This window comes from Passer domesticus, chromosome 1 (assembly GCF_036417665.1).
Source record: "Passer domesticus isolate bPasDom1 chromosome 1, bPasDom1.hap1, whole genome shotgun sequence".
In the NCBI taxonomy this organism is placed as follows: Eukaryota; Metazoa; Chordata; class Aves; order Passeriformes; family Passeridae; genus Passer; species Passer domesticus.
This window is the reverse complement of record NC_087474.1, coordinates 94,409,008-94,421,870: the sequence shown is the minus strand read 5'-3', so window position 1 is coordinate 94,421,870 and position 12,863 is coordinate 94,409,008. Positions and strand designations below refer to the sequence as shown.

The following is a 12,863-nucleotide window of genomic DNA, read 5'->3' as shown; positions in this document are numbered from 1 at the left end:
CCAAGCAGCTAAGCAACCCAACAAGCAAGTGAGCCATGGACACAATCCAGACTTGAAAAGAAAGGCTGTTTTCCTACATGCTCCTAGTGACCCTTTTGCTGGTTGCAACACCTTCTGCAGGGCCAGCCTCATTACATGGCCAGATGTTCATCCTGCCTCTTCCAAAACCAGCCCCCCCAGTCTAATTCTCCTGAATCCCACAGCTATTCTCAAGGGTGCAAATGGCAGCAGATAAAGTTGTGGAGACTGGAAAGCCATCCAATTCCCACCCATGTTTTAGTTAGTCCTCTGCAGTACAAGGTCCTGTGTGATGTTTTTCTCCTTCACTAGACAGAAGTTTCCATTCTGCTGGAGTGGGCAGCAACTACGAAAAGCCTCTTTTCACTATATTCAGTAACAGAACAGCATTCATTTGAAATTGCACAAGTGCAGATGTTTCTTATACGGGTTATTTACAGGTACGCATTTCTAACCTCCAGCAACCACCACCATCCTCTTCTTTCCTTTTGAAGAAAAATCCTTCATGTTTCCACTATGCTAATCCAATCCCTCACAGAGAAAGCAAATACTTAGCGCCTCTCAAACCAATAAAAATTTTTAAGACTTTGCTTTCTGCTTGTTTTCTTTTATTTATAAGTCTCCTTTCAACAGTGTTTAAAAATAAAATCTTCATCATTTTTCCCTGGATGAACAGGAACTTTTGGCAAAAAGATGCTGAAAACAGCCAGAATACAGGATATTCTGGCCACTTTGAGTAGGAGTTTCCACAGCTAAGGTTCTAAAATTTTGAAAATGCCATGAATATCCAGCTACTAAAGCCTTCACTCAGAGTTCAGCAAGCTTCAGTGACCCTGATGAGCACAGCAGCTTTGGCATGGCTGAAAGGCAGGTCCTGAGGTAGCCTAATCTCAGAAAATTAAAAGCTTTGAAGATTAAGAGCAGGACCTTGAAATGACCCAGACAGAAAAAGAGAGAGACTAAATGGTTTCTGCAGCCATTCCCTCCCAGACAGCAAGCTGCTGTTAAACTCCCAAGGTCTGCAGCCAGAAGGTCCAGCTCAGGAGCACTCCAGCTCAGTGTTCTGGTCTCAGAACTGCAGGGCCCAAAAATGGAGTTTAATCTGCTAGAAATACAGGACAAAGTAAGACATTACTGACTGCATTTACTACATTATGTCTAGAATATTCTGTTTTCCTGAATAACACCACATAATCTGCATTTACTGTGAAGTAACAATGTTAAGTCCTACAGAGAAGCTTATCCCACATACTTCCCAAAGCTCTGATGGTTTTTGTTTATCTTTTCTTCTCTCACAAAACACTGACAAAAAATGAAATGCAGAAATCCATCTGACTCCTCACCAGTACAAAACTTTAAGCAGCAGTTCCATGTTTTTTGTTTTGGGTTTTTTTTCCCTAGAATAGCTACCACAGAGAAAATTATAACTGTGCTTCAGGAACAAATCATATAATTGATTTTACATGCCCAAAAGAAGCATAAAAATAAAACAAGGTGGACAGTAGCTTGCCATTTCAAGAGCAAAGTCTGGCAGGAAAAGTGCCAAATGGTGTCTCACTTGCCAGATGGTCTGGCAGTGCCAAATTACTTCTGTGGAGTGTTAAAAGTAGTGAAGTTAAAGTTATCAAAATTAACACAGAGACACCAGTGGAAGGGAAAAAACGTGACCAATTAAAAATGTATTGCTGCCCCCCCAAAAAAAATCCTTTAAATTACTTGCTTTCAGCTCATTATAAAGTTAGTTGGAAATATGAACTTGCTGTTCTTTGCAGTGATTTTTAACACCTATGCACAAAACTGAAGACTATATCGATTTCAACAGTCAACACTCCTATTGCATAGGAAAGAAGGCTCAGTTCAGTTTGTATTGGCTACTCTGTCTATCAACAGACTCTCTTCTAACTGGTTTCTAACAGAAGTTTTTTATCTTGTAATGGTTATAAAACATGTCCCAAACTGGCCCCAAACTTATGTGCAAATAGGACATACACAAATGCATACACATGAATATCTGGAAAATGTTATTTAAAATTCTTCTCCACAAAAAATAATCTTCAGAGGCACAGTTCAGATTTATAAGGCATATTCATCAAAGGCAAGACAGCTACCAGAAGTGGAGAAGGAGTATAAGAAAAGGGCTGTATCTCCTACTGATAACAAACTCTGACCAATTTAAAATTCAGTTAAACACACCCATAAAATAACCACAACTATCCAGTCCAATACAGTAACCAGAAAGACAAAAATAGATCTAGACTTTCTGTTCATTTTACATCTTAAGTAAGACAACCACCTGAAATAGCCAGAAAAGGAAAATTCTTCAAAAAAAACCCAAATCTCCTATGTGCATTTACACAAACACACACTGATGCTAACTTCTGCTTTTACTTTCATTTCTCAAAGAGATGATTATGGAAACTGTGTCATAGCAATGCATGTGTGCCAGCAATAACTAAATAAGAAAAAACAGCAAGAGAGGAGAATATTAAAGAAAAAAAACAACATGCATCCCCATCCCTTGGACTGGCTCAATCAATCCCAGGAGTAAAAAAAGAAACCAATACAGGTCTTTTCTTCAAAAATATAAATGGAGGACTTAACTTATCAAGGCAAAATAAATTGAGTTTCTAACTTCAGGAACAGCACCCCAATATAATCCTCTACATGACTAATATCGTAGGAAAGATCTCAGAGTTCTCCAAACAAATCATCCTCATTTATCAAGTTTTAAAGAACTATAAAATCTTACTAGACTAATCAAGATATTCATATTCATATATTTCTTTACAGTATGCCATATTTTAGAGAAACTGTAAGAGTGAATGTAGAGAGAGAAGTCATAAAATTCTTAATCAAAGGGACAGACATACAGGCATGCAAGGGAAAGATTTTTATCTTTTCTTTTCCTATGCTGACCTGAACACATGAAGTTAACCACATGCTTATTTATAAAAACTTAGTAAACCTTTACTTACCCAGCATCCTCCTGGAAGCCTTCTAGTTCATCTCTTTGTTCTGCTAGGGTGGATTCTAGATCCAGATAGGTACCATTATGAGACAATTGCAGGGTGCAGTCATCAAGCTGTAGAACAAAATTCAGACCATTAGATTACAGCAGTCTTTCTCTCTAACATATCTCTAACACTGCCCTCCCATTTACTACTACGCCAGACAAGATGTCCCTAAAACAAACAATATGATGGGAGCAGGTAAGAAAAATTTGTTGGCAATTTATTAAATTCCAAACCCATGTTCCCCAGACCAGGCTTGCTCACAACAATATCAACACAACTAACAAACACAGTGAAATTTATTAGAACATACAGAAGATTAGAGGGCTTTAGCATAGAGCCTTTACAATGTAATACAGAAAGAAAAGTTAATTTCAATGTGTATCAATTACTGTTCTCTGTTCTTACAGTACAGTTGTAAGTAGAGTTTCTGAGCCCCTGGATGCAGACAGAAGGAAGAAAGAGCTGTTTTGTGAGCCACTGAATGGCCCCTGTGAGGACAGATATAGCCAAGAGACAGAGCAAAGTGTGGCAGCCAAGATTTGGGGTCGTACAGTAAGGGTGAGTACAGTCAACCAAGTCACAGATTTTTCTGACATTCTGCTTTTAGGGCCAGGCACTAACCAGCCTCAGAGGGTGCAGGAACAACAATCCTAGGCAGTGGCTGGGGGTGGACTGGAAACCTGTGCCAGCCTCCTACAAAGGTACGGAGGTAATCAAGGACCAGACCTGAAAGCAGAAATCTGCCCACAATGATGGACGGAGGGAGGGAGGGAGGGAGGGAGGGAGGGAGGGAGGGAGGGAGGGAGGGAGGGAGGGAGGGAGGGAGGGAGGGAGGGAGGGAGGGAGGGAGGGAGGGAGGGAGGGAGGGAGGGAGGGAGGGAGGGAGGGAGGGAGGAAGGAACTAATACACTGTCTTTATTTCTTTTCTGTTTTCCCTCATCTTCAAGTTTTCCATTAATTGTTCCATTTGTTAAAAAGAGCCATATTTGACCAAAGTTAGAAAATAAATTTTCTGGGGTTTTATTTGCATGGTGCTCATCATAATAGAAGACCTAGGATGAATCATCCCAAAACTCTGGCTAACTCATTGACCAGGAACACAAAATAGTTACTGATCAAGAGAGAAAACTAAAGAAGCTGAGAGAAGAGCTAGAAAGGAACATGAGCTAGTCTCTCACCATGACATAACTCAGTGTCAAATAACAAATAATGAGGAAAAAAAGCCTTCCCAGGGCAGGAGAACAGGACAACATTTACCAAGGGCCAAGTGAATGTACAGGGCTGTCCTGCCTCAGCACTAGGGTTAAGTGACCATCTGCTCAGAGAATCCAGCCCAGAAGCACAGAAATGGACATATGTGAGTCCAGTTGAACGCGCTGCTGGGACCATCATGTGCAGCACTGCACTGTGGGTTCTTCTGCAACTGCTTCCAAGATCACAAATATTGTAAGCTCCAGATGTGCTGTACTGCTAAATACAAAATCCACTCTGACAGCCAAACAGAACAGGGAACGATTAAGGCTGGAGAGGACCTCTATGATCATTGAGTCTCACTGTTAACACAGCACATGTTAACCACAAAAGTATGCTCCTCCATGCCACATCCACACGTCTTTTGAACACTGCAGGGATGGCAATTCCACCACTTCACTGGAGAGCCTGTTCCAACACCTGGTCACTCTTTCGGTGAAGAAATTTTTTCTAACATCCAATTTAAACCTCTACAGGTGGAACTTGAGGCCATTTCCTCTTGTCACAGAATCATAGAATGGTTTGCGTTGGAAGGAGCCTTAATCACCTACTTCCAATCCCCTATGTCATAGTTTTCCTGCTGCACAATGGGTTCCACTTCCTCCTGTTGGTTGCCCATGCCCACGCTGCATGCGTATGTGTAGATGTACTTCATTTGGGTGATAAATCCCACTGCCTTTTCTTGGGAAGAAGCTCCGATTCCTGCATGAGCATTCCCAAGTGCTTCTGCAGTTTCTAGCACATCAATAATCCTTGCTGCTGCATGGATCTCTATCCCCTACCACTAACAGGACAGCGGACCAAAGGACCTCATTAGCACACTGTCTCTCAAACAGTGGCATGCTGCCTCCAGGTCTGTCTTCAGTGATCGTGATTTTATGCCCTCACCCTTCCAAATCTTGTTTAAAGCTGTAACTGCACCAGAGGGGGAAGTGCTGCAGCCGAAAGGCTGGAACTGGGTTTTCTGGTTCTGTTTGTTGTTAATGCTGTAGTTGTTGTTGTTGTTTGTTTATTATACACACTAGTAAAGAACTGTTATTCCTATTCCCATATCTTTTTGCCTGAGAGCCCCTTAATTTCCAAAATGATAATAATTCGGAGGGAGGGGGTTCATATTCTCCATTCCAAGGGAGAATGGAGAATATGAACCTTCCCTAGCAGACACCTGTCTTTCAAACCAAAACAATCAAAGAACCCAAAATGAAGATGGTTTCATTCCTATGGATTTAGCAAAAACAAACCAACAGTTTCATTGCATGCCTCCGTCTATCAAAAGGCAACCATGGCAATGGTGATGTAACCATACATCCCTGCTGCTAAGACCACTTTGAGAAGAGTCAAATATTTAACACCATACTTAATGCCCATCTTCTGCAACAGGTGGCAGCCAATGACTCTCTGAAGGTGTAAGCAGGGATCTGAAACAGCCAGTGACTCAAGGAAAGGAAATTACCACCCTTTATCACTTCCATAGATTTTTCTTTCTGCTCTTTTTAATACTTAGAAAGAAAATCAATTAAAGTCTATCCTTGATGAATTACCTCTTTTAATTTCCCATCCAAGCTTTGATTCTCAGTACCTGTTCAGGAAAAGCATAATAAGCAGCCACTCGTCTTATCTGGCAGTCAACACCTAAACTTAGTCACTCTGTTTCCTGCCACCGATTTAGATACAAGAAAGGAAGACAAATAGTGTATTCTGGATTAGCTGCATTGGAAATACTGTAGAAAAGCTCATTTACAGTTAGTGATAGAGTGTGACTTTTGCAATTTGAAAGAAAATTCTCTGGAGAAAAGATAGAGGATGTCAAGTTGTATTTCAAAATTTTTTCCATTTTTTTTGCTTTTCTTTTTTGGATTTTTCCCTGGTGAAGGAGTAAGCCATTAAATAAGGTGACATAAGATTTTACTCTGATTCCTAGGGATTACAGAAAGCAAAGAACCTGCAAGTGCAACCATCTAATATTAAAAATACAATAGCAGTGCTACTCTGTCTCTTTCCAGTTACAAAGGAGATTATTAACCTATGTTAATTCAAAATACACTCTTCAGAAAAGAAAGACTAAATACTAGTCTGGGAAACTTTTTCCAAGTAGTTCAGGGTATGTAATGAAATGCTAATTTATTCAAAGTAATGCCAAAAGGCAAACTACTAATTAGATAAGTGTTGTGCTGTCTCTATGGAGATTAGGAGATTTGCCCACAATTTCCATTTATACTGCATAATTAGAGAAAAGAAGTTGAGCCTTACTAATATCTTGTGACTTTAGGGTACAAAAAGCACTAGGGGAACAGGAAGTCCTTCATTGACAAAATAAGTAAGAATAGTACATTGTACTTATGTTCATCTCATTTTCATAGTTTCAGCTGAACATGGTATTCATTCAGGCTTTAAGGATCTGTACATTGCATGCTGCATTTTGTTAGCAGGAGTTACAGTAATGAGAGAAATGGCAATATCTTTTATTTCCCTTACTTAATTCTGAGTCTTGCCAAAAAGTTGGGTGTTTTTTATTCTCTTTCATGTGTACACACAAAGATGGAAGCGATCAAAACAACACTTTAGAAGTTGGTAAGTATTAAGGCAATGAAATCTTAAAATCTTCCTTATATAGGATTACTTTGCTACTCTGCCTCCAGCTACACTTGTGCACATATATTACAGGCAGAATACAAAAAGAGAAGCCACTTCATGAATTATTTTTATTTAGTAAATTGACTGCATTTTTCAACACAAAGGATGGCTGATGTTCTCTCATTAGTGCTTATTAGTAACAATTTAGGATGTTGATCCCTTCCCTTTGCCCAACATTAATCCCATGTTTATCTGCTATACATCACTCCTCCTGTCTCTAGAGACTGTCACAAATAGCCCCATCCAGCTCATTCATTACATGCTTCTCCCACTGAGCATAATTCACATTGAAATCCTTATTAGAAAACATCTTTTAGGAAAATCAAGAGGCAGAATTCCTACAAACAATATTTTAAAGAATATTTAACTGAGTTGTTTTACATCATCATGAATGAGATGTCTACTCAGCTTTTGAGAAATTATTTAATTTAACCCTTTTATTCATAACTTTCTTTAACCATTCAGTATTCCTTACTAGTCTCAAAATTCTGATCTGAATTTTGTTGTTATTAAACTGCATAATTAATTTATACTACTGCCAAAAGGTGAGATTCTCCAAGACCTTTTCAAAATCCTACAAAACCATTTGTTCTAAAAATCTCTAACCCATCCCTCCAAATTGTTTATCATTTTTTGCATGACACTTTACTGTACTGCCAAGAAGACCCAAAAGGTTAATACAAGTTTAAATGGAACTCATCCTGTAGGCTTTTCCAAACTTTCCTATAATCACATTAAAAGGATACTACCAGTATTGTGGAACCATAAACAGAGAAAAGCACCATCAAATGGGAAAAAAGTAATGCTACTTCTCTGAGTTAAACACAGGGTTACTCAATAATCAGTCTTCTGCAAGATTTCAAGGCTTTTGATTTTAGTATAAGCAACAAATGGTATCAAAAAGCCATAAAAAAACCTATGTGTTCATTTCAATTACATTCTCATCTTTGCAAATGAACAGGTTCTTTGGAAAACATCCATGGTATATTTCTGAATCCACATGAACATTTTTGAAATCTCTACAAAGAGTGGGACTGCCTAGGAGTAGTCTTATTCACACAAGTGAGGAAACAAAAACACATGCCACATTCAAAAAAATAAGTGCTTTAGTCAGACTCACCAGCTGTGGGTAGTCAGACCTGTGCACTGGGTTTACAGGAAGGAAGCAAAGAAATTAAGACTGTCTGTACTCAGGTCATCCTCATTAAAAATGTAATTGATATACCAATTATCATCTTCAGTTTCATCCTGAAATGGCAAGATCTGTACTCTGTCATGACAAGATCCGTATCAAGAGGTAGCAGTTGCTTAGGTGCTGATTCACTGATTTATAGCTGTCTTTTTGAACAAGAGGAGAACCTGGAAAAAGCTTCTTAAGCAGCACTGACCTCACTAGCTACTCACTGATTTTCCATAACTGACCAGAAACACAGAAACAGTGAGACAATCAGATGCTTGTGTACAACAGCCTGACATATAAGTAGAGCAACTAAATCAAACCACCATTTCTGTAATAAAAGTTCTAGAAGAAGAACAGAGAGATGTTTTAACTTTTTCAGATTGTATCTGGTGTCCACACAGTGGTAACTGATCCACACCACCCACACACTACAGTACCTATGCTACAACCAAAACTGGCATGGAAATCCATGAAAGCACCATGCACACAAACCTAAACACCACCATCCAAACAGTTCCATAGATAAAAAATGGATATAAATTATGCATGTATTTTAGATTGTTTTCCCTGCAGTTTAAAAAAAAAAGTAACAATTGCCTAAATTTGACAGACACATCTAAAACAGGTGAAGAGGAAGTACATAGATTACATAAGATCATAAGATAACAAACAATATTTAGATTGTTATATATTTATACCTACACTGGTTAAAGTTTCACTTAGTTGAGCACAATTCATTATGCAAAAGCAAATAAGCACTTGATTAAAAGGTTAAAATATGAGAATATTTAAAAGCAGATCTTCCTACTCCTTCATAGTTTGCAATTTCCCCCATTACAGAGTGAAACTGTACCACACAAAAGGATAGGGGTATTCTGGCTTCAGTTGTTACCAGGAACAAGCATAACAAGGTCAGAGCTGCAGAGCTTGATCCAGGCCCTAAATCAAGGGTCACCCCCACCTCACCAGCACATGGAGAGCCCTCAGCAGCAACACACCCATTTGCAAAATTGAACACATACAGCTTGGAGAGAGCTAAGCAACCACTCATGCAAGTGTTCCTTATGGGCGACCAGTAAGTCAAGTACATAGGGCAGAAGCTCAGTTTGTCATCTTCTGTCTCAGGTAACCATATCTGGCTAGTAGTGGCTAGTTCCTCATCCTGTGGGGCCAAAATAGCTCATATTACAAGAATATCAAGCTTAAGAAGACTCAAAATAGATCAATAGTAGTACACCAATGATGACAATATTTTTTTCTCATTTCAAGCACTGACCCACATAAAGAGGTAACAGCCATTTTTCTTCATAAGGAAGTCCTTATTGCCGTAGGACTTATTGCAACAGGAAAGCACTTTTTTTTTTTTCATTTCACAGTTGAGGTATATTACCAAAAGGAGCAAAGAATAGCAGGGGAAAAAAGTACAGCAGCAACAAAAAAAGTTGTTAAATCAGCCAGCTACCTGGTGCTGATAAATGACTGCTGTCGCTTTCAGAAACTAGTTAAGTAACAGAAATTAAATTTAAAAAAATATAAATGTGCATTCAGTCATTGTTTTCATCTACTGCCTTTAGCTTCTTACAATCCAAGAGAAATACCAAGAAACCAAGCACGAGGGGAGTGAGGAGAGAAGAACAGAGCAATTCCTATGTCCACACACAGACTGAGGATGGCTGCGTGCTCCTTCTAACACACCCCTGCGAGGCTCCATGTACACGAGTCTCCTCGCTCAAGAAGCCCACTGGGCACATAATTCAGTGCAAAGTCAGCACATACTTTACTATGCCAAAATAAACTCACACAAATCTGTTTTCCTTCAGAAGGCTTTGATAGGCACCAGTGCACATCCAAGTGGAGGTTCCTTGGTTTTAATGTCTCTGTCCCATGGTAGCAGTAGGTTGGCAGAGGTTAAGGCAGGGAAATGGCAGATGCACCTTCCACCCGTGTCAAAAAGGCACAGCAGACCCACAAGCCCTTCTCGTCTTCCTTGTTTATTCACAGACCACAGAGTTGTACTTTTTCAACAAACAATCATGAGAAATGCTCTTTTCTCACCCCCAACTCCCTGCCCTGAGAATCTATTCAGAAGAACACCTTTTGAACAAATCTCTCTAAACAACATGACCAGTAGATTGTAGTGATTCTCCACCTGTGCCTGAGACCCCAGCTGGAGTACTTCATCCGGTTCTGTAGTACTCAGCCTAAGATGTGGACCTATCAACGGGCTCCAAAGGAAGGCCATGAAGATGGTCGGAGGGCTGTGAAGAAAGGAGAGGTGCTTGTTCAGCCTGGAGAAGAGGAAGATTCAGGGAGACCTCCCTGAGGCCTCACAGTACTTAGAGTGCTTAAAACTAAAAAGAAGAGCAGCTTTTTTTATGAGTAGATAGTAAAAGGACAAGGGGGTACAGTTCTAAACATGAGCAAAGATTTAAATTAGGTATTAGAAAGAAATTCTTTACTCAAGAGTAGTAAGGCACTCTAACAGGTTTCTCAGAGAAGCTGTAGATGAGCCATCAATCAAAATGTTCAAGGCCAGGTTGGATGGCCTTAAGTAACCTAATCTAATGGGTAGCATTGCTGCCTATGGCAAGAGGTTAGAACTAAATGATCTTTAAGATCCCTTCTAACCCAAACAGATTGATAATAAACGTGAACAAAGTCTTACCAAGTTGGCAGCTAGTGTGTGCCAAGATTTAGCCAAGTACTCTCTTTACACTACCTTCTGTTTAAATAAAAGTAAGCACACCTCAAAAATGCAGTTCAAACAGTGATCAAGGATTCCACTCCTAAGACAAAGGGCCCTACAGTATGAGATGAGGGTACTCTTGTTTACTAGTGTTAGTACCAATCACCAAAACCACTCAGCTTTGCAGTCACTCACTGGAATCACAGCCAGCTCTCACCAGACTTCCAGTAATTTGACCCACTGGACAGATTACTTTGTTCATTTGGTTGTTTCCAAAATTTACAGAGAAAGGGAATGAGAGAGGGAGAGATTAGAGTAATCCAGTATCAAACTGTGGAAATAAAAATCCCTCTTCAATTCTAGCCTTTGGCACAGCCTCTGAAAATCCTTATCTTACTCAAATGTCTTAGCTCATTTTTCATTTAAACATGACTGGCTTACAATTGCTCTTATTAGTGGTGGTGCACTCCTTATTCACCTATAGCATGTTCTGCAGAGTAGGGTTGATGAAAAGCAAAGTTTCTTTACGCTCAGTTTCCCCTTTCTAAATCTAAAGCCTTGTTTGGCTTTACACATCACGAGTCTGATACATTCACACACTCGAGCTATGCAGTTCTTAAACACTCTCCCTTCTGGTTCAGCTGTTTCCAACACAATGGGAATCCTGTTACCAGGGCCATCAAGTCTCAGTTTTCCCTTGGCATTCCTATATCCTCTCTTCTTTAATAAAACAAATTACTCCTCAGGAAAAAGCACAAAAAGAAACTCTTCCTACTCACCAGCACAGAGGTATTCACTACTTCTAAGCAAAGTAGTACAAACTGATTGGCAGAAATAGACATTTAATACTGTGTCATCCAAGACCAAGCTTCACATGAGAATGACCATGCTGTTTTCAGAATGTGCCATATTTTAATGTTTTTCAAATTTTATTGCAGATCAGCAGATTCAGGTTTTCTGTACCTGCATACAGTGGTCCTTTGGTGGCACTTTAAAACATAACATGGTTGCTGTCACTGTTACTTGTCACAGACTAAGAAAAAATAGAAATGGTCTAGTTGCATCCCAAAGATCACAGCAAATGCAACAATTATTTATCTGGCTTCAGTTACAACTAACTGCTCTCTTGTGTCTCCCTTCTCATGTGAGTGGGTGCTACCTGGTCTGTGTTACATCATCATCACTTTGGGCAGTACGATGGAGAAAGAACAAAGCATCTAGGCCAGGACTGCTGCCACACAAACTTTCTTGAGTAAAAAGTTTGACATTCATGAGATAAAAGGAAAGCAAATAATCTGTAGGTAAGCCACATGTTAGTGCCCAAAATTAACAGTGGGCACTAAAAACTATTCTCATTTTCAACTATGACAGTAGCCCCACACACCATCACTATCTTGATCTAAAAGCCCTGTGTGCCAAGCAGCTCCACTGCAATTACTTGAAACAAAGCTATACTCTTTCCCCCATACCCTTCTCCTTTTTAAAGCTAATTTTGTAACTCAAAGTATCTTCTAAAAACAACCCAAAAACCTATCCTTTAAAATTCCAACTAGACCAATACTTCTGTGTGGTCAGAGTTTTAAAAGTAAGGTCAGGCACAGGGGCTATACAGAAGGTCATTTTTGGTGATGGCAACTGTGCCACATTCAGTCATCCATGCTCACAAGTCAGTAGGTTGCTGAATTCTACCAAACTCACTCTTTCATACTCATTCAGGGGTTGATGGAAAAACCCCTAATGACTTCCTAGATCTTAAACTTTACATTATAAGAAGTAATCCAGCATATGCAACAGTGTCCCAAATTTTTCAGTCCTCTAGGAGTCATTAGCATATCTTGTAGGAGTAGTTATTAATGCTAATGCTCATGTGATTTATTTTTAGCACAGTAATTGCCACTGTCAAAATACTTCATAAACTATGTTCACTTTGCAGAGTTTATACGCAGTCACATTGACCGAGCCATGCCTCCATACAAAGGATAATCCAAAGTTTTGCACAACTGAACATAGGGACACGGAGCACAATCACTTTAAAAGGAACTGCTACTCTGGTATGGAAATGGTGGTATTTTGAACATAG

At 39.5% G+C, this 12,863-nt stretch overlaps 1 protein-coding gene and 1 long non-coding RNA gene across 9 annotated transcripts in view; one reads left to right on the top strand and one right to left on the bottom strand.

The window, feature by feature from the left end:
- Window positions 1-12,863, bottom strand: part of FHOD3 (formin homology 2 domain containing 3) — a 371,712-nt gene that overhangs the window by 329,233 nt on the left and 29,616 nt on the right. For 5 of the 6 annotated variants that reach the window (XM_064429703.1, XM_064429712.1, XM_064429718.1 and 2 more), the window contains exon 2: window positions 2,994-3,100. In XM_064429703.1, the coding sequence (XP_064285773.1) occupies window positions 2,994-3,100 (107 nt within the window). Of the gene's footprint in view, window positions 1-2,993; window positions 3,101-3,653; window positions 3,726-4,289; window positions 4,819-12,863 lie in introns of those variants that run through there. The other variant, XM_064429694.1, reaches the window with a different exon arrangement.
- Window positions 3,054-8,443, top strand: LOC135306172 (uncharacterized). Of its 3 annotated transcripts, XR_010366999.1 has the most exons (6): window positions 3,054-3,227; window positions 3,440-3,555; window positions 3,646-3,733; window positions 4,080-5,136; window positions 5,664-6,854; window positions 7,879-8,443. It is a non-coding gene; the product is annotated as an uncharacterized LOC135306172 (long non-coding RNA). The 3 variants fall into 3 exon arrangements; XR_010367002.1 differs by lacking the exon at window positions 4,080-5,136 and having other exon boundaries at window positions 3,640-3,733; XR_010367000.1 differs by having other exon boundaries at window positions 3,640-3,733; window positions 4,080-6,854.